Source organism: Ixodes scapularis, unplaced genomic scaffold (genome assembly GCF_016920785.2).
Source record: "Ixodes scapularis isolate PalLabHiFi unplaced genomic scaffold, ASM1692078v2 PGA_scaffold1__304_contigs__length_218370807, whole genome shotgun sequence".
NCBI lineage: Eukaryota > Metazoa > Arthropoda > Arachnida > Ixodida > Ixodidae > Ixodes > Ixodes scapularis.
Genome location: NW_024609846.1, coordinates 127005125 through 127029912, shown reverse-complemented (window position 1 = coordinate 127029912; position 24788 = coordinate 127005125). Strand labels below are relative to the sequence as shown.

At 45.2% G+C, this 24788-nt stretch overlaps 1 protein-coding gene and 1 pseudogene across 2 annotated transcripts in view; both read left to right on the top strand.

Moving 5' to 3' along the window:
• Positions 1 to 3879: 3879 nt before the first annotated feature.
• On the top strand, positions 3880 to 4517 carry LOC120846757 (annotated as a pseudogene).
• A 5915-nt stretch (positions 4518 to 10432) lies between these two features.
• LOC120846750 (peroxynitrite isomerase THAP4) overlaps positions 10433 to 24788 on the top strand; it is a 39609-nt gene continuing 25253 nt past the window's right edge. The window contains exons 1-2 of one of the 2 annotated variants that reach the window (XM_040218620.3): positions 10433 to 10865; positions 23777 to 23942. In XM_040218620.3, coding sequence (XP_040074554.1) covers positions 10533 to 10865; positions 23777 to 23942 — 499 coding nt within the window. In that variant the 5' untranslated portion in view covers positions 10433 to 10532. The remainder of the gene's footprint in view (positions 10866 to 23776; positions 23943 to 24788) is intronic. The other variant, XM_040503924.2, reaches the window with a different exon arrangement.

Genomic DNA, 24788 nt, shown 5'->3' with positions numbered 1-24788 from the left:
GAAGTCCGAATGCGTAAACGTCGGTGAGGTAACCTTTGAGTGCACATAAAGAAACCATTCCTGGTAGAAATCCCTGAGCCTTACACTACGATGTATCCCGTTTCGTATGTGCTGATTTCAGATGTTATATTTGTAATTTATTTTGATGTTGCAATTTGTCATTTATAATTTCCGAACCGGTTCGCGAACCGGTTCGCGGATCGAATTAATCGAACGGGAACTGAACCGGAACAAAATAAATATACCTGAACCTGAACCGTAACCGAACCCGTATTTTTTTCGGTCCGACACACTGATATATATATATATATATATATATATATATATATATATATATATATATATATATATATATATATATATATATATGAAAACGTGGCATCGGGGTCGTCGGAGCAAAAGTGCTCCACATGCACCGAGTGGGCGGCCAACATTCGCCGCGCCTTTGCGACCACACTCTAAGACAAAAAGGGAGGAAAAAAGTAGCAACGGCGCGCCTTCCTCCCTTCTACCGACGCGCCCCCAAGCGGACACGAGAAAAGGGGAGGAACGAAACTTTTTTCTCCTTCTCCAGGCAGACGGGTGAAAGCTTTCGCCCTCCCGACTCATCGTCTTTCGGTTTCGTTTTTCGAGCAGGTCGCGCACGTTGTTTAATAAATAGCTGTTGAGTTGATTGAGCTTCAGCAGCAGCGAAGGCCGCCTGTAATTCCGTCTTCTAGTCTAAACGTGCAGAACATTTCGGTTGCATTGACGTTTTTATCATTAATTTTATCAAACGAGCAAACGAAGCCGCTAGAAACAGCGAAGTTCCGGAACAGTGCCAGCAGTGCCACGTACACTGGGGGATGGCCGTCTCCGGATGCTCCGGATTGTTTGACTCGCGCGGCACGGAACTACAGCCGCTACAGCCACTGCAGCACTACAGACTACAGTAGCGAAAGCACGCGGAACTGTGTCGACGTTTTCGACGTTATGGAAACCGCAGGAACTGTGCCCGCTGTGTCCAAGAAAGGCAGGTGTTGCTGCCGGCTGCCTGGGTGCCTTCCCCCCTGAGTTCGGTTCCGTTTTCCGATGCCGAGTGCAACCGGCGTTCAACGTGGTTCTGTGTTTGTGCGTGTCAGCAACATTGCTGCAACATCGTGATGGCAGTGTTGTGGGTTGTGAACGGAAGACTGGAATTATCGCCGATGTGACCGTGTGTTCGCGTATCAGTGGTGTAACAACAAGAGGAGATCGTAAACGGTCGGGCATTGATGCCGCTGGTCGGGCCGTGATCGGAGGGGGCGGGTTGTCGCAGTTTGACATTCTGCTTTACATTAAAAAGTTTAATACCGCTTGAGGGATTACGTGCAATCGATCAACGTGCGGATAGTCATGTTGGAACGCTGGTCTGAGCAGTATAAGCTCCTATCGTACAGTGGCCAATGTGACTGCTGGTTGTATTGTCCCCGAGAGCGATTGCGCTCTGGGGCAAGGACAACAGTACGAAATTGTGACGGAAAGTACGTATATTTACAGTGTGGAATTTTAGCATTAAAAAACAATAGTAGGTAAAATGAAAAAAAAAGCTACCATTTATTTTGCTGTTTAAATATATACTACGGTTCCTGGAGAAACTGCCCTCCAAGTGGCACGCTAGGATGAGCGCTAGAAGTTTTCGGGCTCTCCACGGCGTAGCTCCGTACACTTAACACCTGCCACAAGTCGCGGCTTTGACTGCATTCAAGTTGATCGAAAAGCGATTTCTCAGCCCGTGAAGCATCACTTCCAGCTGAGTGAATATCCGCTCTACAGAGATTAATTCAAGACGGCAATTGCAGCTTTGCGCGAACAGCAGAAATAGAAAAACAAACACAATAGAAATACAGGCTACGACGCGCCGTGCGGGGAAACAAACTCATGGCTTCGAACCGCATTGGAGCGGTTTGATTTATTGCTTTCAAATAATTACGGCGTGATCGAGCGTTTACTTTTTAATAAGAGATTCATCCCCTGAGCCATTCAAAATACTCTCAGAGGTATGACATTGCTGGGAAAAAATCAACATGCTGGGAATGTTTTTTATTGCTTAGGGAGTCACCGAAAAGTTCCGCACGTTCAAAACGACCAGTATAAAAGACGGAAACGTAGAACACGGGTGTAGTGTTCGGGTTAGTGTGGTGTTCTGTTGTATTGATATTTGTGCGTGCAGTGCATGTGCTTAAGGTATGTTCACCTGATGCTTGTAATAAGTGTAATGGGTGTCATGTGTGTATAGCAGAGGATCCTCAAGCGCAGTAGTGGCCTGAGAGACGCAAATTATTTTTTGTAGAACATGAATTGGGCGGTATCTAGCGCCACCTAGCCTAGCTACTTGCAATTACTCTGCTTGACCCTGCCATCTGGTGGCTAGCGATTTAACCTTCTTTCACGCTACGCAATAAACAGCGGCTTCGAGTTTGTTCTTTCGAGAACGGCTTTTGGTTTCGCGGAGTGAGTTTGCCCTTCTCCGTGATGTGCGGTTGACGAAGGAATTGTGACTCGAGGAACACCAAAGGTAAGACGCAAAGTGCACGAAGTAACTCGGTATCGGTTGTTTCCGTTTAACATCGCAGTGCTGTCGACGAGAAGACTGAGTAACTGCTTTCGAAACGCAGGTTTCTGTACCTGTGGGGGGAATCTGGCTTCGGAAATAAACACAGTTTTCGGAAAGATCGTGTTACGCTTTCATTTGCTGCTGCTCTCGTCCCGTACAAGAGACGTAGCGTCCTCGTTAAGCCTTATTGGGCTCGATTCGGGGCCGCCATATTGAGATGCAAGCGACGGAGGAACTTTGCTCACCTGCTTCAGGGACGAAGGTTTCTCCCTTTCTAAAGGAACATAGGTTACAAGACCGTTCCTCCCGTAAGGGAGGACTATCCGTACCCTTTTTTCTAAGAGTGCACAGCCTCTCCCCGGGAACACTGTCAATTGCTGACCATCCTGCCATCAACCTTGACAAGAAATGAAATCCAGAAAATCATCCCAGAGGCATCGATATACATCATTAATAGGTTCCGGAAGCTGAGGGAGGACCACGGCGCGTGGTATGTGCCCGATCCCTATACAAGGTGTAAGGTGAGCCCTGAAAACATATCTGCAGCGGTTGAGTACTACATGAAAGACGAGTTAGAGTGTTTTAGGCAGAGTCCCAATCAGAAGGACGTCATTTCCGTTGTGCTCGATGGCCAGAAAACGCTCACGCCGAAACGTTTTATGACACGGTCAATCAGAGGAGCGTTTCGTGTATATAGAAGTGACCATCCCGACTCCGGCATCGGATTGACGAAGTTTTACTCCCTGCGACCCCGATGGGTTAAATGCAATCCCCAGCAAGAAGCGTGCGTTTGTGTGTACTGCGCAAACTATAACCTCTGTGTCGCCTCTCTACAAAACGCTGCTGGCTCACAACTTGATGCAGCGGAATTGAACTCGGCATTCATTTGCAGCCCGCCATCGCGTCAGTGCCTTTTAGGCGAATGAGACCATTGTCCCAAATGCCAGTCTCTCACACTTGAAAAACTCAACATTTACGAGGATGAAGAGATAGTTTTGGCAGCATGGGAGTCAGGCGAGCTCGTGAAAAAGACTTTAGATCCGGTCACTTTTCTGGAAGAGCTTCGTGTGTCGGTCTCAAGGTGGATCATTCACAACCATATCAGACAGACGCAAGGCAAAGCCATCTATGAAGAAAAGCAGTGCGCGCAGCGTGGTAGCATTGTCTTCCACTTCGACTTTGCTGAAAACTGGACTGTTATCCTTCCTGACGAGATTCAAGCGTACCACTGAAAAAAAAAACAGGTCTCAATATTTACGTGTGTGGTGACGACTAGAAAGTCGACATACACTTTTGTCGTCATCAGTGACGACTTGCATCATGACTCCGCTCATGCCTGTCTGGCTGTACAAAAAGTGAGAGAGTGGTTCGATGACAACCTTGCTGTGTACTCTCATTTGACTTATGTAAGTGACGGTGTCGCCAGTCACTTCAAGAATCACTTCCAACTTCATGAATTCCAAAAAAAATTTTTTTCCCAAGGTCCAATGGCCATTGGGCACGGAAAAAACGCGTGTTACGGAGTTGGAGGACTCGTCAAACACCAAGCAACGCTTCACAACTTGAGACAGCTCCCAGGAAAGGCCATACAGTCTGCAAAATGCATGGTGAACAGCCTTTCCCAAAAACTAAAAGGAGTGAGTGAACAATTCTTGACGAAGACGAGGTTGTTGAATCCCGTGAACGCAAAAATGAAGGGTGGGTGGGAGTGCGCGCCTTTCCTGGTATTTAGTCGTGGCATGTGTGGCTGTAAAAAAACATCAGAAGCTTCGACCTGTGACTTGGACGTGGCACGGACTGTCGGGTCCCCTTGGAAGAAACTCTAAGTGCACACCGTCAGAAAATGTTTGTGTCAAAATCTGTCAATCTTGAAACCTATGAAGGCAGAACTGTGTTGTATATGATGTGTAATTTATTATATTTAACGCTCAATTTATTATAACGTGCCAAAGATGTGACAAACTATTACTTGCTATACTCGAATGAATAAAAAGATACTTCTCTCAAAGTAAGAAGTCGCAATAGCTGCGTCGCACCACAGGGGTACTCCGTGCCGAGCTTCGCGGAAGGGGCTCGGTAGAGGTGCTGTATCTATTACACCATCAATATAATGCAACATGTTTTTAATTGATATTAATCCCCAAATAGAGTAGAATGATTGGTCAGAGTTTAAAAAAAGTCGAGAACGGGATTTTTTTTTTAATCGCCCTTAAACTATTTTTATTTTGGCGCTTGTCTTGTGTTTGCTTGCCAAAATCTCCCCAACCCGCGCCTAAATAAATTTGAATTTTAGTGAATGTACTTACATTTATAAGTAGTGTATTTACTTAAAATATCACGTTTCTGACTAAATTATTTCCTAAGATACAGGCCTGCAAATTTGGGGGAAAAACGGTCAATTGGCCGAAATTGATGTTTTTTTATTTATTTTTTAAAACATACTAAACAGTAAAAAAATATTTTCGTATTGCTAAGTACATATAGATTGTGCTAAAATATTATGAAACTCACCTAAGAAGTATAACTTTAGTTATTAATCACCAAAGTTGCCCCCTCCGGCTATGCAAGCAAATGCGACATTCCACCTCTACGTGATGTACGATTTTTTGCGTCCGACAATTTTTTTTTCTTGGTGAAAATAATTCTGATTTTGTTTATTTTTGACATCGGGAAATAACATATAAAATTATGAAGCAAATTAAAAAGGTCGACCAGCCACCCCCTATTCGATCTTATCTGAAATCACCCTTCTATACCGTCAATGACCGACGACGAAGGCTACACTACACTGGGACCTCGACCACGAAAGAAGTCTTCTGTTGGAACATCGAAATCATCCGAGGTGACCATTGTACCTCGTCCCCCTTCTCAAAAGGCGTTGTTCGTTTTTCGTGAAGATGTCACTAAACGCGAGAAAACAAGGAAACCCGCCGACCAGTCGTTACGTCATACACAGATCTTTCGGCCGCCAAGCTCGTGTCGCTCGTGTGGACAACGCGTACAACTGCCATCTTGCCAGGTATAGACGCTTTACACACGCGCCAGAATACAGCCGCCATTGCTGACCTTCTCTTTTTTTACCGAGATACCGAGCCACTGAAATTGGTGTGGACGAGCCTCCACAAAGGCCAATGCTGGGGAGAAAGACAGAATAAAATCTAGGATGGCAATGACCTCGCCTGCTATGGTAATAATGAAGTGAAGTAAACGTAATAAGGGGAAGCAAAAACTGAAGGTCAGTTATGGCGGCGCCCATGCACAGCTGCTGCAAAGCGTCTATAGAATTTACAAAAAAGAGCGTGTGGCCGGGGCCATTTTCAGCGTTCGCGCGCGTGTGCTTTGCTCGCTTTTCAAAGCGACGAACACACACGTGCTGGGCTGTGAAGATCGCACGCTGGGCTGTGATGTTGTAAACATTGGGAATGGACACTACCCAAGAATTACCCCGGTTGTTGCTTGCGTTGCAGTCTTTTTAATTGCATCACAGCTGAGTAGTACCTCTTAACATATTACGAATTGCTGAGATTGTGCTTGTCTACGGAATAAGCTGTGTGTAATAAACTGTTAGGAGATTTCAAAACAATCCCTTGTGTCTGTTTACCTTCCTTTTTGCAAACAACTTGGCGAGGGCACTTGCAAAGAGCTGGGCGAGTGCAACGATGGCCAAAAATCAGCATGACGGCCAACATTGGATCGGGTCGCGCTTCCAGTGTTGTCCAATATTACGCCGGTCTTCGCCAATGTGGGAGCACCTTGGCTGGAACCATGGTTTAGCGATGGCCCAACATTGGCACCAATGATGGGGCCGACATCGGCTGGAACGACGGCTGAACATTGGCACCGATCACTGGGGCAACATTGGAAAGGGTAGCGCTTCCAATATTGTCCAATATTGAGGCCGGTCTTTGCCAATGTTAGGCCAATGTCGGACCGACATTGGTGTGCTGCCTGGGTATATTCCCTCGCACTGGCACCAATCGTGACGTCCTTTTCTTATCTTTTTGAAAATAGCAAGAGTGCGCGTACATAGCTTTGATGGGTACTGAAGATGCACGAAAACAAAGATTCCGAAAACCCTGCATATGACGTCACGCTCAAAAAAAAAAAAAAGCTTCAACAATACTTTCTAAAAAAAAGTTTTTTTGCAGCTTCTGTGCATCAAATTTAAAAAAAAAAAAAACGATTTGTTAGAGATTAGCTTAGAACGTATCTCTGGCGTTAAAGGGATACTTCAACGAAATTTGCAATATTCTCGTCGTGTTCAAAAATAGGTTGAATATGATCCACAATATCCGTAAATGACAATCGCACGTTTGTATTTTGAGCCTGGTGGCTGTATTTTTCGTTATAAACGGCCCACTCTGGCAAGCGCTCGGAGAAGGCCCAGCTTAGAGCACGTGACATCCAACGCAATCGTGACGTAGGTCGTCTCAAGACGAGCAAAGCTACGGCGAGGCTGACGTCGAGAGGATGGCCTAGTCGTTCCAGCCACCGAAGCGGCTGCTTTTGTACGAATTTTGAGTGACGGGTTAATCTTCTATAATCTTCTAGGGGGACAATAGCGACTTCTGCGACACACAAAAGGGATTCTCGGGAAGAGGGGAGTTCCTCCTTCCCCCCTTCTCTCGTCGTGGCCGGAGACGAGACAACCTCCGTCACTAGCTGTCAAGGTTCCTAGACGAGCATTACAAACGAGGCGTTAGCGACATCCACCAGGTGCTCTTTGCTAATCGTTTAATTCGTTTTAAAATTCCTTTTCGAGACTTTTTTAACAAGATATCGGTATGTTCCATGTGATACTGCTCTTTTGAACACATAGAGACCCAAAAATGAGCGCCGAAATTTCGTTGTAGTATCCCTTTAAAGAGGAACGCCGCCGATTTTTCGAGCTACCTAGTCCAAAGGCATAATCTGAATGCGGATGCCTTCCTGATTCCGAAATGCTATCTCGTTCTCCCAGATTCACACTACTTAATTAAAAAAGTGCTATTTTGTTCACTGCCGAAACCGAAACATTGTTGTCCCTAGTTTTTCCCTAGTTTTCCCCGCCAGCCAAGCGTGACGTCACGGATGTGCAGCGAGGCGCGCGGCCGACAATCGGGTACGCTCGCGCCCGCCTTTCTCGCGTCTAACAGCGAGAAAACCTGGGCGTTCGTGCTAATTGAAGTTGATAATTATCTATATTTGCACAATGTATGACCTTGGCCTATGTGCTAAACTATAAAAATAAAAAAAAAATAAAAAAAATAAAAACGGGAGCAGTTGGAATTTTGATCAAACCGTTTTTCCAACTCGGTACGCTCAAACCGCGGCTCGCTAGTTTCGTGATATCGCTAGTAAATCCGTTCTATTTTTATTAAAAGATGGCTGGCAAAGAAAGGTCGAAGAGTCACGCAATACATTTTTTGAAAAAATTGCAAAAGCCCCACGGAAAATGCTCGGAATGTGGGTACACATGCCCGACACGCTCGTATAACCTAAAGGAACGTGCCATTTGTTTTAGATTTTCTTTAGAAAAGTTACTGTTGCAGGCGCCAGCACGTGTCACTACTCTTGTGGCATGAATATGCTGCTCGGTGCTTAAGTAATTTAGCAAAAGGTCAATAGACCATTTCTGAAAAGCACTTCTGGTCGATGCCATTTTCAGCGTTCTTGCGTGTGGCGCGTAAATTGCTCGCCTTCCAAAGCGACGAACATGTGCGTGCTGGGCTGGGACCCAACACAGGTAGACTGCGATTCTCGTAAATATGAAATGTATTGAATGGAATGAACTGCATTCTTATATATCATATGGCACGTTACTGGTCATGAAGATCGTGTTAAAATGGCAATTACAACAACTCTGTAACCACCAAGCCAAACATCAAGGGGGCAATGGAATGCGTATAAAATACACAAATACACTGTTCATCTTCATATAAATAATATTTGCTTGAAGATACCATAGTGTGTAAGGTACAGAAACACATCATAAAACTTTTAATTCAAAATAAGTTACCAAAAATTACTAAAACAATGTGTACCTTTTTTTTTTTTTTTTTTTTTAGTAGTAGTAGAATGCAACGCGTTTAAACACCCATCACCGAGAGCACATGGGAAGGGAGTAATTCTATATAATTCTATATCAGGCGGTCGGCGACCCTTGCGCACTTATTTTTGAGAGAAAAAAAAAAAAAAAGAGACTCTGCCGGTAGATTGTGCTGCAGCCACATGATTGAAAATATGCACCTTTACGATTTCTTTGATTTTTAGGCGGTATAATGTAACGGATAGGAGCATAGCCGCCTAGCTTTGGTTTGAGCTTCCGAGTGTGATTTTCTGTTCGTGTATTATTAAAATAAAACAAGATTAATCTCATAGTTGATGTCTCTCATATTCGTCTATCACCAGTATCCACAATCAGGAGCTCGCATGCGCTGTCAGCACCGGAGTTCTCGATCAACGCTCCCACATAGTTGCCACCAAAATTAACAAAATGCATATTCTACCTTTTATTCGTTGCCACAACAAATCTTTGGCAGCGCTAAAACTGCAGATGAATATTGTGCAACGTTTATTTCTTTTTCCATAAGAAAATCACGAGCAGAATGCAAAATATCAAGGCCGAAAATACCTGTAGTTGGCGATCACAGGAGCTTGGCTTTATTGTTTGCTACTGCCACCTTCTGCGTCATGTCTAACTTTCGATTGAATTGTGAGCGTCTGCAATTTCATGAAGGAAGCAATCGACAAGCCGTGCTTTATTTGCAAGTTCTGGTTTGCTTTGTTGCCGCACATATACTGAAACCTACCAGTGTGTAAAGAAAGGCTCGGGACTAAACAGATGTTCTGGTAGGAGGCCTCAACGTAGCCGAACACAAACACAAAAACAGGCCGCCTCCTTCAAATGACGAAGACATCTTCACATTGGTATTCTAATGCGGCGTTCCTTGCCTCGAGGTTTTTTTCACTCTGTTTGTTCAACAGCTCGCCTGCGCACGAAATCTCATTCCAGTGTGTACATAAACACATGACACCAGAGGAAGGAAGTTCACGGTATTTCAGTCCGAAAACAACCAAAATACAGCGGTCCATGTGCCGGAAATCACGCTAGACGCAGCCATTTTGTCGAGCTTTTTTGCCTTGGTGCCGAATGTCGAAGACTGCTAAAACTACGAAAGCCCGGCGGGCGTGTATTTACCTCAAAGGACTCAAAAAATATAATATTAATCAGGATATTATTACACTGGCAACAGTCGTTGGTAATACATTTTGTGAACACACACACAAAATATGTGTTTCAAGGTGTATCCGAAGGTACCGAGGCGTCAGACCGAGCGAGTCGGGCGGGCGGGCTTACAACGACAGAACCGCTTAGGGTGCCTCAATGTCCTTCTGTTTAGGGTGATGCCATCCTTTGTAGTACCAGATGCCGACAACACGCGCTCACGGGCAAAATACAAAGAAATCGACGAAAACAAAATGTCGCCATAGCACAGTCAGCGCCACAAGCGCGTGCAGGGACACGCTCTTTCACGCGCTTTTCAACAAAAAATAAAAATAAACATGTGTGACAAAATGGCGAGATGCCACCACCCTAAAGCAAAGCGCGCATGAAGGCACCCTAGAACCGCTACTCGGCGGTGGGCGCGTCACTTTTTTCTTGAAGCTTGGTGACGTTGGTTTCGATTTCGATTCTAACCGGAAGTGACGCGTAAAATATAGTCTTTAATTTAGTGGTTCAAGCCGGTTCGAACCGGTTTGAACCGTTATTTTTGCTCCTCGGAACTGAACCAAAAGCTGTGAACCCGAACTGAACTGACAAAAATATCGGTTCGACACTGGCCCTGGCTAGAGCCCTGGCTAACGATTGGCTATAGATTGGCCCTGGCGGAACTGACGCCATAGTACTCCCGCTTCTTGGTCGTCCCGCGCCGTGTATTCCTGATTTTGGTCCAGCTTCACTGTTTCAGCAATTATGCCGCGGCACTGCGCTGCAGAAGACTGCTCGAACAGCGTATGGTACAGCGGCAGGCCCGTGCATACGTTTCCGCGTGAGCCCACATTACGCAAGCTGTGGATTCGCGCGGCCCGTCCTTCCCAGCCAACGTGGAAGCCCGCCAAAGGCGCCTGTCTGTGCACGGAGCACTTCGCAGACGAGGACTACCAGAGGAGCCCAAAGTTACTGGAAAGTCTGGGCTTGCCTGTAAAACAGCTCAGGTTGAAGCCTGGCGTGGTGCCATCGCTTTTCACACGAAAACGCAAGCGAGAGCGGCACAGCGGCGCCGTGGAAAAACGGCGACGCAAAGAGGTGAGCACAGCTACGGGAATATGTGTCTGCTTGCTCCCGAGTGGAAACCAGGATAACTAAGTTTGACATTGTACATATTCCTTTTAAATAGTCATGGAAGTGACATTTTCACGTCTGATTGGTAGAGGCAAAAGTGACGTGATTTTCCTACAAAAATGCGGGCGGAGTCGGTTAAACCCACTGATCTCTATGCCTATTGGCTGGATCGCGTTTGCCCGCTCCGCGAATGCGGCCACTGGTGGCCATCTTTTTGGTAGAGTCATATTACCTCTAGCCAATGTACTATCGGGGAAAAATGAAATGCGAACAGAGGAGCGCGTGGCTCGCGGTACAGGCTGCGCCGCCTGGAAGTGAACCTATGGGCGAGGGTGCGTGGCCTACTTCGATCTGTTCACGCCCCTCGATTGGCGCTTCCCCAGCTTCGCCAGTGCGCCGCTCTGTGCGCTGAAAGCTGTCACCGCTATCTTTGCGTGCTCGGTGAGTGCGGCGAGCTTCTTTGCACTGCACGCGCTGAGCCAGCAAAGATAGCGGTGATAGCTTTCAGCGCACTAGGAGGCACACTGCTGAAGCTTGGGGAGCGCAGAGGGAGGGGCGTGAACACGTCGGAGTAGGCTACGCACCCTCGCTCCTTGGCTCACTTCCAGGCGGCGCAGCCTGTACCGCGAGCCACGCGCTCCTCTGTTCGCATTTCATTTTTCCCCGATAGTACAGTTGGTGCAGCCATTATCATCCATCCATGGCAGAGAGCGTTGTGGCAGTTGTGGTGGCAGGCTGCCATTACAATGGCTGTGGTTTATATTTCGTGCGTGATTGAAATTGTTCGACGAAACATATTGTTGAAACCCGACGTGAATGGTAGCCGGATCTTTGAGGACCTGGCGAAAGTTTCACGAAATCGCAGCACTGGGAAAAAGCAGAACAGCTCGCATCGAAAATCGCATCAGAGAAGCATCGAAAGCGGACGCCAGTACGGTGTCTGCTTTCGATACGAGCTGCACTGCTTTTCCCTGGTGCTGTGCTTTAGTAAAACTTTCGCCGGGTCCTCAAGGATGGGGCTGCCATTCACGCCGGGTTTCAAGAATCTGCTTCGTCGAACAACTTCAATCAAGCACGAAATATCACCCACTGTACAGTGTACTAGACCCACAGCTATTTTTATGGCAGCCTGCCGTCACAGTGCTGTCCGACATATTACTATGATGGCTAGAGATAATATAACTCTACCAAAAAGATGGCCGACTGTGCCCGCATTCCATCCAAACTGGTCAAACTAAGGCCCCTCTCTACTGAAAGGTAGCCCAAACCATTTTCTGAATTGGGGGAGAGAAATTCTCCTCGCCGATGCCCTTTCCCTCTCAAAAGTTCTCTTTCCCCTCACTTCAATTGGACCTGGCGCGACACGTGACCGTTGTCTTCCCATGATCCCGCGCGATTCCGTCTTCTGCTCGAAACCAACGCCATCACTGGGCGAGGCGTAGCGGTGGCTCCGTTGTTCGCGGCCCGGCCGTAGGTTTTCTTTAAATATATTTTACCACAACCTCGGCGGCAACGCGATGCCATCATGCTGTGCTGTAGGTCGCACAAACAGCATTGCGAAAGGAAAGGAGCTTTTTTGCCGTTTCGACGGGAAAGGAAAATCCTTAAAGGGGTACTCCGCCGATTTTTGAGCTACCTCAACTAACTATATTTTCTGACTCCCCGGCCTTTACCCTTTCTGGTATGCTATTTAGTATCGTGAAATTCCTTATAGTTATTGCGAAATCGGCAAATGAAAATGATGCAAAAACCAACATTCAAATATACCCGCTCTTTTTAGTGTTGTGACGTCAGTGGAAGGTCAGCTTGCCAGTCGGGCGAGCAGTCTAAAAAATAGAATATGCCAATCATTTGTTCCGTGCTGAAGCGCGGGCCCTGGAGCGAGCTTCCAAAGCATTCATTTGACACCATGAAACTGCTTCCAATCAGTTGGGAACAAATTCTACAGTCCAAAGAGTGAACCCCTGCACTTCCACTGACGTCACTTTTTCATTGTTGCCAGTAGAGACTTTGAGTTTGAAAAACACGGTGAGGACCAAAATTGTAAATTCAATAACTTTGTGAAAAAAAATTATTTTGACCTAATATTTGGGATACTATTTTGGCGATGTTGTTTGGCGAGTTTACCAAAATTTCAAGCAAATCGGGGACCATGAGGAAATCGGCGGAGTACCCCTTTAACAGCAAAGACAATGGCTCCACCGGATTGATCGGAAAAGTTTCGAGTGCCTCCGAGGGAGACTTTGCGAGGTAAAGCATTGTCAAACTCTGAATTGTATTACCTGTCTCTTTCGGTCTCGCCGATGAAGATCACCTAGTACGATCATGAGACGAGACAAACACGGAACTATATTACCGGCACGAAGGACTTTGAGATGTCTTTTACCGCATATTTGATATTGAAAACCAACTCGCTCGCTCTTAGCTCGCTTGCATTGAGTCGGCCGTGTTTGAGAATGATGCGTGAGAGACGAGGGCGCCACTGAAATAAAAAGGGTTGTAGTGTTACCGCGTGCATCTTGCGTCAGTGAAAGGAGAGTCACCAACGATCGAGCACCTCGCGATTTTGTTTGTGCAACATATTTCCGCGATCGGTGCTTCACAAATGGCAACTAAAAATATGCGATGCTGCATTTATTTTTCAGGATCACTTTACAAACGATCAGTTTGTGCCAGTGATCTTGGCAAAGACTGGCCTCAAGAAACTCAAGCCATATGCAGATTAATTCTTCCATTTTTTCACACCGACCTCTTCGGAATGTGCAATATTTTGCATTGTAGCAATACATATTTTCTTGTCTTCATCTTTGTAGGTGATTTCTACTTTTGTGATTAATAATACATCAATTATTTACAATAAAAAAATGGCTCTTGTATTTAGAAAGCTTTGCTGAAGGATCTCTGTCCTCGTTTTGTAACTCACGCTGTAAGGTACGCCTGCAGGTGTGCGGCAAAGCTTATACGCTTTGAGAGTGAACTCAAGGGTCTACCTTCCGTGTGCGAACGTCAAAACACTAATATATGTGATAAATGAGAAATGGGAACAAAATCTGGGTGGTCTCGATCGGACGACGGTTTCTCAGCACTTAAGCAAGCCTCAGGACAGAGATTGAAATGGAAGCCATACTTGCCTTCAAAAAAGTCCTTGCCGCACAAATGGTCGTCCTTGTGAGGCAACCATTCTTTTCGATCCACGGATATTATCCACCTTCTGCGCCTTTCAGAGTCTGCCGGGAACTTGTGGAAACTCACTCCGCTAATTTTTCTGTACCTTTCAGTGCAATTAACAACTACACAGCTTTGCGGCATGTTGGAATGCTATGACGTCCATGCAAAACGTGCGTCCTTCTGCCCACACCATCCAGCTCCAGCGCGATTGCAGCACTGCCGCAGCTCCGTGACGTCAATCCCGCGTGTCGGTCAATAACAATAAAGTCAACAATGTTTGAATGAAGCATTGGCTCGAGCCACCTAGTTACATTTCTGAGGTATGTTTATCTCTGCATTATACCGGGCCATTGCCACGAACAAGCTCTTCAGAGTCTGCCACCGTCTTTTAGGTCTACCTTGGCAAAGTCAGACTCATGTAGAAAACATATCAAACTTCTTCTTGGAGGCAACTTCGCAGTTCTCATTGCCAGCGCTTCCATGGAACCTTCAGAAAAAAGGGTCCCTGTCATTTCATCAACACCCGTTTCATTGACACTGATTGTTTCATCGACACTACCACACGGTGCTGTAAAGTTTCATTGACATATGAATTGCACACGGTAGAAACATTTCGTCGCGCGTTTATCACTGGGGCACAAGTTAAACTATCCGACCCACCCGTTCACAGCCCGTAATTAGGCAACAGTCTGTGGCAGTTCATTACAAGTATGTGAACCCACCTGTACATGCCACTTCGCAGCAGCGTGCACGGGTGGTCCCGTACCCGTGCACATACACATACCCTCGCTCACCAGCAGACCAGTGCACCCCTAACCAAAAAGAAAAATGTTGTCGACGAAACATAGCAAGATATAGGTCGATAAAATGAGTGTTGATGAAACAATCTGCCCATAAAACGTTGCAGTGTCAATGAAACAAACTGTCGGGGAAATGTTTGATGAAACGATGTACCACCACAGAAAAAGCCCGTTTCCGAGCCACGCTACTTCAACATCATTGCAACCGGCATCATTTTTAGATACCCATTGCCAGACAAAATGCACTCTAAACAGAAAAAAAAAACTAATGAATTTCATGTCTCTCCAAAGTTCACGACCTGGAATTGGATAAGGAGCAGCTGGTTCGTCTCCATCAGGCAAAGTGAAATAAATGGTTCTGGTCTGGACAAGGACTCGTTATCGCCGATATTGACGCAAAATTATGATGAGTACAGCGAGCTTGGGCCTGAGAGTTAAGGGTTAGCATGGGGCTCCCTAAGCTGAGGAGTACGGCGAGTGCACACTGACAGTGGGAAGCGACCACCTACCTATCTGATATAGTTTGCATCATTACGACCTCAGCCTGCAAAGGGCTCTGCATGATTCGTTGCATGGGATAACTTCTCAGCAACCCATTAGACGGATCCTACGATTCCTGCTCCAACAGTACATCCCCAGGCCTTCCAGGCAGCGACCCACTTGATTGAGTGCGAGAAGGGACCCCAAATCGTGACCTGCACCTATTTAACCTTTGGGCCAGCTTACAGGAGCACTACAGCAGCACCAACGGAAAAGAGGATCACGCCTGTTACAGACCACACCATCACAAAACCGAGGAACAGCTCCACTCATTCTAAACCAGTTTCAGAAGCCATTGAAGCACTCAAGATGGCCGTGCTCGCTGCCCACAGTGCTGACACACATTGTTGTTCTCATAATGGCCTCAATCATGTGAACGGCCACGGACGTCCCATTTATGTGTTAAAGCAGAGCACTAACAGTGATCTGGTGTGTCGTTTTTCTCAGACAAAAAAGAGCTATATTTACAATCGAAATTCGATTTGTTGCATAGCGAAGATGTTTAGACAGCGGGAAGGCCAATGTGGTATCTGATGTCTCTGCTGTAGATGGGCTGCAAACTTTTGTTTTGGCGAAGTCGAACTCTATACTGGTGATTCATGGCATAGTGGAATGCATAGACCAGCTTACACATTATTGCAACCAAAAGAATAATTTGTCTGGTGGCTGCTATATCGAAAAGCCATGAACAGTAAGGTAACGATGCAGAGAAGCATGACAACAACATGCAAGAACATGAAACACGGAAGGTTAGTCATGAACAAGAACGACAGTCCGATTTTACACATACGAGGACTGTTTTGTGTTTTGAGATGTTGCACGCTTTCTCCTTAATGTTAGCGTTACGCTTCGTTAAGGGGCTCAACACCATACAGGTCACTTTCGGATGGGGTGTCATCCCCATCCAGCTGGATGACGATGGGCTGGAGGGGGGCACCTGTGGCGCCACCTCGTCTGAATGTTTCTTCAATGTCAATAACATTGTCGGTAGTTTGTCGAGGACACCGTCGAACCACTTTCAAGGCAGGCGCCATCTACTTCCTCATGGTAATCGCTGGTGTTTTGGCTACAGAACACGTCCAGGCAGCTGTCGACGAAGCGGTCCTCGCTGCCAATGTGGGTGACGATTAGGCATTGGCCCTTCCCCGATGCCTGCTTCAGGCCCGTCGAGAGACCATGCATCAAAGCGTCGTGAGACGAGGCCACGGTCGTGTCTACCCAGACTCTTGAGACTGTATGCCCTGCCGTCACCCATGTCTCGTCCGGGTAGATCTTCCGACCACCTTGTTGGTGACGTGTGATCTCATGCAGGTATCTCTGCTGACGGCCTACGATGACCTCTCGTTCAATCAGCTGCGAGTTTCGTTCCCACTTGTCATGCTCGAATCCGATGCCGTGGAGAAGGTGACGCACATTCCAAGCGTTCAACGAGGGGAGTTCAATGCTCGTGCAGAATTTGGCCGTTGTCTTTTTGACCATGGAAACCTTGTTCCGTCGAAAGAAACGGAGGACGCACAATCTCGGCGCTCACGACTTGGAAGTCGCCATACTTGACCTCGCGCCACCTTTTGCCTTCACTTCCTGGCCGCTTCCGAGAGGGAGTCGAAAGGGGTGTAGCACGATCGCCCCCCCTGTGTCGAATCCCTGTCACAAAACCCCCCCCCCCCCCCCCCCGTTTAATTACCTTGCTCCGTATTCTCCACAGGCCAAAAGCCCCGTCTTTACTGCCCCCAACCCATATTCCTCTTCGCGCTTCAGCCAGCATTATTGTCCCATGTCTTAATCTAAGATGTTAATAATGGTCTACAAAAAGTCTCTTCAGTGATCCACTCTGCTGTCATGAAGGAAGCTCAGCCTCAGAATTATACTTTATCTACATAGATGGATACAAATATTGTTAGAATGGAACCAATGTTTGGTGTTATGATAAGTATGGCACCATGAGTTGCAGGTTAACAATTTTAACAGAACCCACTTTGCTGGAACTGGGAATCTGTACGTGCTTCAGAGCCGACGAAAGCTTTGATTCAATGCTTGATAAAAGCTGTCTTTAAATGTTTTGCCAGTGACTGACCTTTCTGTTTGTTTTCACTCTTAACGTTACAAGACGTTAATGTGTATAGGGCACACCTGAAGAACAGAAAACTTTATCCAGTTATTCCTTACTTCAGTCCTGGGTATGGCATGATTACGTTACACAAGCTTGCGTGCAGATGTTACACAAGCTCGAGGGATACGCGCCTTGGCCCTCTCAAACTGGGGCTTCTAAAAGCGGGGCGAAAAGTGCGGGGTGTTTGCTGCGAGACATTTGACATGGGGCTTTTTACATCGGTTGCTTTCATGCACCACCCATCAAAAATGCTGTTCCTCGGTTGCTTTCGCCTCCTTTCTGATCTCGAGGGCGGCCCGTACACCAACGCCAAGCAGTTTGCAGACTTTGATGCAGGACTTCTCCACTGGGTGAACTGGGCGGTCAGCAGCACTTCTGTGGTGGGAGGCGCTCATCTCTGCAACGAGTTTGCGACTGATTGCTCTATCAATAGATTGCGAAACTTAAATATGAAGCAAAAACTATGTTAATGAAATGGAAAGCTTACGTTTTAATTATGGCTTTTGACACCGTCAAGCTAGGTTGAATGACTTCCTGGCCATTTGCGGAGACGAAACAGCTTAACATCCAACATGGCACATGCCTTCGGCCATGCCGTATCGCTGCTCTTTACCCCGGTACCGGCGGTACCAATCCCGTGGTAGGTTTCGCTTTGAAATTTATGGTTTGTGCGTGCCATGCCAATTGTTATGGGCGAAGAATCTGAAGTTCTGCTTGCCTAGCTTACGCCCAGCAGTTGGCAGTCCGTTACCTGCCGTCGGCATCTTCCTGGGTATCAAAACAGATGTGCCTTTTTCACAATCGTTGACACATTTATTCAATCATTGGCATGACAAAGAAAAATAATTTACGCTGTCACTCTAAACAAGCGTTGCTATGTGGACAAAAAAAACAACTGATAATGCGTGCAGTATTTACATTAGCAAGAGGTGCTACAGTGAAGATACAGTGTGCAACACTGTTAGCACGAACATGACATGGTGCTTTTACTCTTAATGGCTATCGGCAGGCATCAAATATTATTGCTTAGGTTAGTTTGCCAAGTGACTGTTTAAAGTTTCGTAGGCTCAGGTGGGGCGACTATGGCACAAGAATATCTGTCTTCGCGATTTAAAAATACAATACATTCATGTCTCGTTAAATATGGGCAATGTGCCCCCATGCAATTCTAACTCGTTACGTTCAATACGGAAACGCTGAGTACGGAATATGGACATAGAATTTTGGAAACAAAATGAGTAAATACATGCTTCTTTTTATTTTTTATTATGGTCCTGTAAAGACGCACCAAAAACCCAAAAAAAAAGGAAGAAAAAAAAAAAAGGTTAGTGAAACAATAGATTTGTGACAGAATTCACCCAGAGCTTCACTATTGTCAGATAACACTTGGGCACTAACAATGGTTCAAATTTTCAGGGGTTTCCAGCCTGAGTCACATACTCTTTCCCTGTCGCTGTTGCAGGTGACAAACAGGAACAACATATCACCTTCATTGTTTAATATGTGTGATCTTGGCATTGATTCATGATTACGGATGACTAACATTATGGACAATTATTTGGGGGAATGGAGATGCCCATATTAACGAGAAAATACTGTAATAGCAAACAGAAATGTCAGTTTCCACAGCATGAAAACAATTATTATAATTTCTGAGTGTGCAAACAGGAGTATCGGTGAGGTATGTCTAAGACAATATTTAAATGGCTACTGGTTGTGGAATTTAAGTACCAACCCGAATGTATATTATGATTAAAAATCAATTGTTCAACCTGTGTAATAAGACAATAAAGCAAATTTTAGTGGGTCAGATATTGTCCGGCAAAACTTGACATCTGAGAGTGAAACTCTCCAAGTACTTTGAACTCTAGCTGCCAAAGGTCCTGGTATTACTGGTTCGAGGCAACAGATCTTCCCTCCAAAAGACTGTGGAAAAGTTGTTGGCCACCTGGAGGCTAACAACTTATCTGAACAAAGTGAATGCTCAGAGACTTCTGTTAGTCTATGATCTTGCTGCATAAAAATCGTGCAAGGAGAAACCTGCTGACACAGTGGACAACAATGTCTCTCTCGAGGGTCTCGAGAGGCACAGCCGGAAGATTTCATGCCAGTTGAAAGCTTGTGTCATTCTGACTGGTCCATAGAAATAAAAAGTTAACACAATGCCTTGTAATTCGGGCAGACTTATTCCTTGCTTCCAATCCGGAAACTGTTCGTTGGCAGGACAACTGTAACAGATAAAAGAAAGTATTCTAATATATCTGCCGCTAGTGGAACAAGCGGGTGTAACCGAACAGTGTAGTAGCGTGCGTGTTATTTTATGCTTTTCTCTGTAGTGTGGGGTCACCCATCTTAATTTTCTCGATGCTAAGTTCGGCAGATTTCAAAAGGCTAAAATTATAAATTTCAGTGTAAATAATCTTCTATTCAAACATAGTAAACTCAGCAACTCCAACAAACGACCCACACCATGACACGGACGGCATTGGCTGCAGTGACACTCTTTTACTGATGAGGGCTATACTTTTTTTCAGCTTAAGTCCAAAAGCAGCCGAAGCTACAAGCGCAAGCTCCGGGCTTTCGGCGTCCCTGCCAAGCATGCATGCTCGTTCAGTCCAAGCACCGTTCAGGACCACATGCTCGCGCTTGTATCATTGGCTGCATCTGGACTGAAGCTGAAACAATGTATAGCTACTCTCACGAGACTTTCCGATCACCCTCCGCCCTCACCTAACGCATATCGGGACTGGGCAGTTCATGGATTAAAGGGGCACTGACACCCCAAAGGTCGTATTTATTTTTATTGTCTAAAACGATGCAAGTTGCAGTCATAGACACGCAAAAAAAACCGCATTGCGAAAAAAAATTTTCCTACGCGCACGCGCGCCTTTTTATTTTTGGCGTTTGATTTTCCCGCCTCTCGCCTCCTCGCTTCTTTTGATCGGTGACGTCAAAAATCAGGAAATTTAGAAGCTTTGTAGGCGACATCTCTATAACATTTAATTACGGCAATCTTAAAACATGTTTTTTAACGCAATTGCGAACGCACTACGGCCCTTCTTTTTGAAGTACCAAAAATCGGGAGTTCGTTGTGGTGCCGTCTCCTGGATTTGTATCCTCCAACGGAAAACAGGCGACACCGCTCAAAACCGGTCCGCCGCAACGCCGCCGCTCACTCCTTTCCTCCTCGCTTTGGGTCGCCATGGCAACAGCAGGGAGTGGTGAAAGAAAGTTGACTCTCAGGTCTCCGCAATTTTTGACGTCAAGGCACCGGCGCCGATCGCGCGGGAACTTCGAATTCGGCATTTGGAAATTGTTTTTTTACTTCACAAATACTGAATTCCCAAATTTCAAATTTTGAGGGTAATGTCCCGGCATCGTTTTCAATCGTTTCGGATAATAAAAAAAAAATGATTTTGATGTGTCAGTGCCCCTTTAACCTTCAGATTATATGAAGGATGCCCTGGTTGCGATATTGTTTTTTGCCGTTTAATCGGAATCTTGTGCTGGAGAAAGTCGGGGAAAAAAATAGAAAATGCCTGCATTAATATTTCTGACGTCTTTATTTCTTTTAGGTTACAAGCTTGCACAGTAAACCACTTCAGCATGCTTGTGATTGTCATTAAGAGTGATTTTACTGTTTAGATAATAACTTAAAAATTACTTTACTTTAAAAGGCTTTCTGTAGGTGCCACAACATGAAGTTTAAAATGGGAATGCAATATGCCATTTATGACATAGTAAAAATAGTAAAAAAAAAAGTATAGTTTTAATGTCTTTCATACATTATGACCAGTGAAAATCAACTAATGGATTTATCAAATCATTATAGTCTAATAAAGGGTAGCAATCAGTCGGATGAATCTTTTCATCAAACCACAGCTCCAATATCAACATTCAATGTTTTATAAAAGCTATGGTTTGTGCAAGATTACAAAAGTATGTGGTACCAACGGTTGTTTGCAAAACACAACACTAAGATTATGGAAGCATCCAACTTAATAATAATTGCTTTGCTGAATTTCCACGCATGTGAAAAGATACAAGACAACCTTTATTAGGAAGAAACGACAACATAAACAACACGCGTTTAATGAGGAGGGCTCAGCTCAGCCGCAAACGGGCTTGGGTTGTCGAGATCCATGTTTTTGAATGGGCGCCCGTAGCAGACGACGTGCAGCGGTATCCCCATGTGGCCAATTTCGGCCGCATGGTGGCGGCACAGTTCGATCTCAAGGCAAATAGTGGGTTTGGAGTTACTCCACTGTTCACATTTCATTTGAACCCGATCGTACGTGCGTGTTCACGCTCATGTCGTTAAATGGACGAAAAGTTGTCGTCAATCGCAGGTACTCCACTGTCGGTATTGGGTACATGGCAAGACTGCAGCTAGTAGCTTCGGCGATGGCACTCAGTACGCAGGCTTTCATGTGGTAGAACTGTACGTTGAAGCTACGAGCTTGCACCGACACCGTTGGCTCTATTGTCAAGGCTGGTATTTATCAGTATTAATACCGATAAATGCCAGCCAATTTTAATCTAACAAATTTGGCATAAACGAATAAATATAGAATTTTGGATCTGGCTGTCTGAATATGGCACATAGGACCAAGTTGAACAATTCTCGGGGGATTCGGTTCAGAGATGTACATACTGCCTTTTGGTTTGCAGTTGGTGTATTCTGAGTCTGAGCGGTGCATCCAAGCTCCGCGGCGTCTTGAGCATGTTGTGCTACTTTTCATAGTAGCAAATGAGGAGGAAACACAATTTGGAATAGAGTACCCACAGTGTGAGCGAGTGCCATGCCATCCAGAAGAGCGTGCCTGTATACGTCATTCTGTTCTAGAAAAGTCATCGCCCTCACTGGTCCTCTCTTCCTGACGAGGTGTTCATGCTGCTGTCGCTTCGTGCGTTCAGTGTTAACCTGCAAGGCAGTTTCTGTCAGTCGCAAGTAATAAACGGAAAAGAGTGCTGCAGTTTTTTTAATGAGAACCTTCTTATTACATGTGCATGTACTTCCACAACCTGAAGCTGCAATTAATGTGTATGTCCCATGTTTATATTTGTGTTTACTACAAAGATATCTTAAAAGGACTCTGACACCCCCCCAAAAAAAATTTGTTTGTTTTGCCAGGTGATCTTTTATGGTGTCGGAAGACTACTCAATCAATATTTTGCTACAGCGTCGCATATATTTGTAATAAAGTAAAAAAAATGCAACTGCTAAAAACTGAAACGGGACTGGGGAGGAAGAAAAAATATAGAGGAGGAGAAAGTTACTGGAAGTTATGTGGCTTACTATTTTTTTTTTTTTTTCAATCAACATATTTGCAGCTTTTTAAAAACCACAAAAAATGGGTATCATATTTTTTGTCTATTTTTAATTTTGAGTGTGTGCCTTCGATGACCCATGACTTTGATTATCTTTGGTGGTTGTGTCTAAACCATAGAGAACGGCCCATGACGACGTAGAAGAGATTGAGCGCGGCTCAATGGGCCAGTTCTCAATCGGCGGTTTTCGGGCGGAAAGAAAACAAATTTTGAGCTGCAGATTGTATTCTGGGTAGTTTGGCTCTATATGTCATGTACAAATAAAAACCTTGGTGAGCATAAATATCCTGTTGGTGTCCCTTTAATTGTAAGATTAAATTTTATCTGTGTTTTTCTCATGGGAGCAATAATTCTTCAAGACGATAAGTGCCGTAAATGGCTGAAAACCCGATGGGGTATGAAATGAAATCCAAGTTAAAATTGAATCTGTGACTGATAATAGATGCTACTAAATGCGCGCTGATTTAGAACAAAGACACTGCGAAATCCTATTCCGAGTCGCTCTGTTGTAATCTCATAAAATGAGGTCTTTATGAGATTTGCTTGGAGCACCAGCTAGCCATTTATGACAATTGCACTCTAATCTAGAGGCTATTACTCGCGCTTGTTAAATTTCTCGACGCGGGGCAGGGCCACTAGTTCATCTCGGTTGTCGTACGACTGTTTCAGCTTACAGCGTTCATGACTGCACTTGGTGGTGCTATTTGCTTACCAGCTCGAGCAAAATCAAGATGGGGAGGGTTGACTAACGTAAAGGTTTGGGCTAGTTTGTATTTCATGATTAAGAATTACACTGAGTGGCATGAACCTAGCAAAGATAAGGGCTCGGGCTAGTCACCCGTATTTGAGCCAACCCTGGGTGTTTGCAGTGTGTCGAAAGTATGTTTCTTTTGCATGTTGTAAGTTTTTATGCCTATCATTTATAGATAATTGACGAGTTGATAAAGGCACCGGCAGAAGCAACGGCAGCACTCCTCGCTGAAGAGGTCAGCACGTTGTCAACCTCTTCTGCTGACGACGCGGAACGAAGTCCTGACTCTGGACCAATGCACGATACAAGTGCTGCCATCGAAGTACCTTGTTCAAGCTGGGGTATGTGCGCCGATTGAAACCATTGACTGCCATGTTTTAGTACCTAATTTTGCCAATTTAGGGTAATCTAGTCTTCAACAAATAATTTGATGGCCTAGTTGGTTAAACATGGCACACAAAATTAGCGCAGTGGCCGAACACAGGAAGAAGGAGTAAACGGGACAGAGTGCTACTTACAACTTATGTTTTATGAGATGATAGAGGAAGACAACAATAAAATTGAGGCTAAAATCAGACAAGAATATGCTAGAGAGAGGAATAAAAAATACAATATCAGAAAATTTAAGAAAAAAAATGTTAGAATAAAGGAAAAGAAACGTTAATTACACTAAGAAAAGAAAAACAAAAGAATGTTACTAAAAAAAAAAAAAGGTTTTTGGAGAAAAATTTGTGGAAAAATTGAGACGTTTACAAATCCAATGCGAAATTAGAGCGCAGCTCTTGAGGTATTTTGATACTGCTGTATACTGTGATGGGAGGGTATGCAGGAGGAGGAGGAGAGGGTATGAAGGAGGAAGAGAAGGGTGTGGAGGTTCCTCCTCCCCTCCCCTCTTCCATAACCTCCCCTCCTCCCACAATTTTCCAGCTAAATTTAGCGGGGAAACTGGGAGGAAGGGAGGTTATGAAAGAGGGGGGAGGCTGTGCCTTCTCCCCTCCTCCTCCTTCATAACATCCCCCTCCTCCCAGAGTTTCCCCGCTAAATTTAGCTGGAAAATTGATGCCACACGACCTCAACACCAATTCAGTTCCCCTCTAAATTTAGCGGGGAAAATGACATCACATGACTTTGTGTCGCGTTATTTATGAACAAATTCAATTTGTCCTCTAGATTTAGTGGGAAAATTA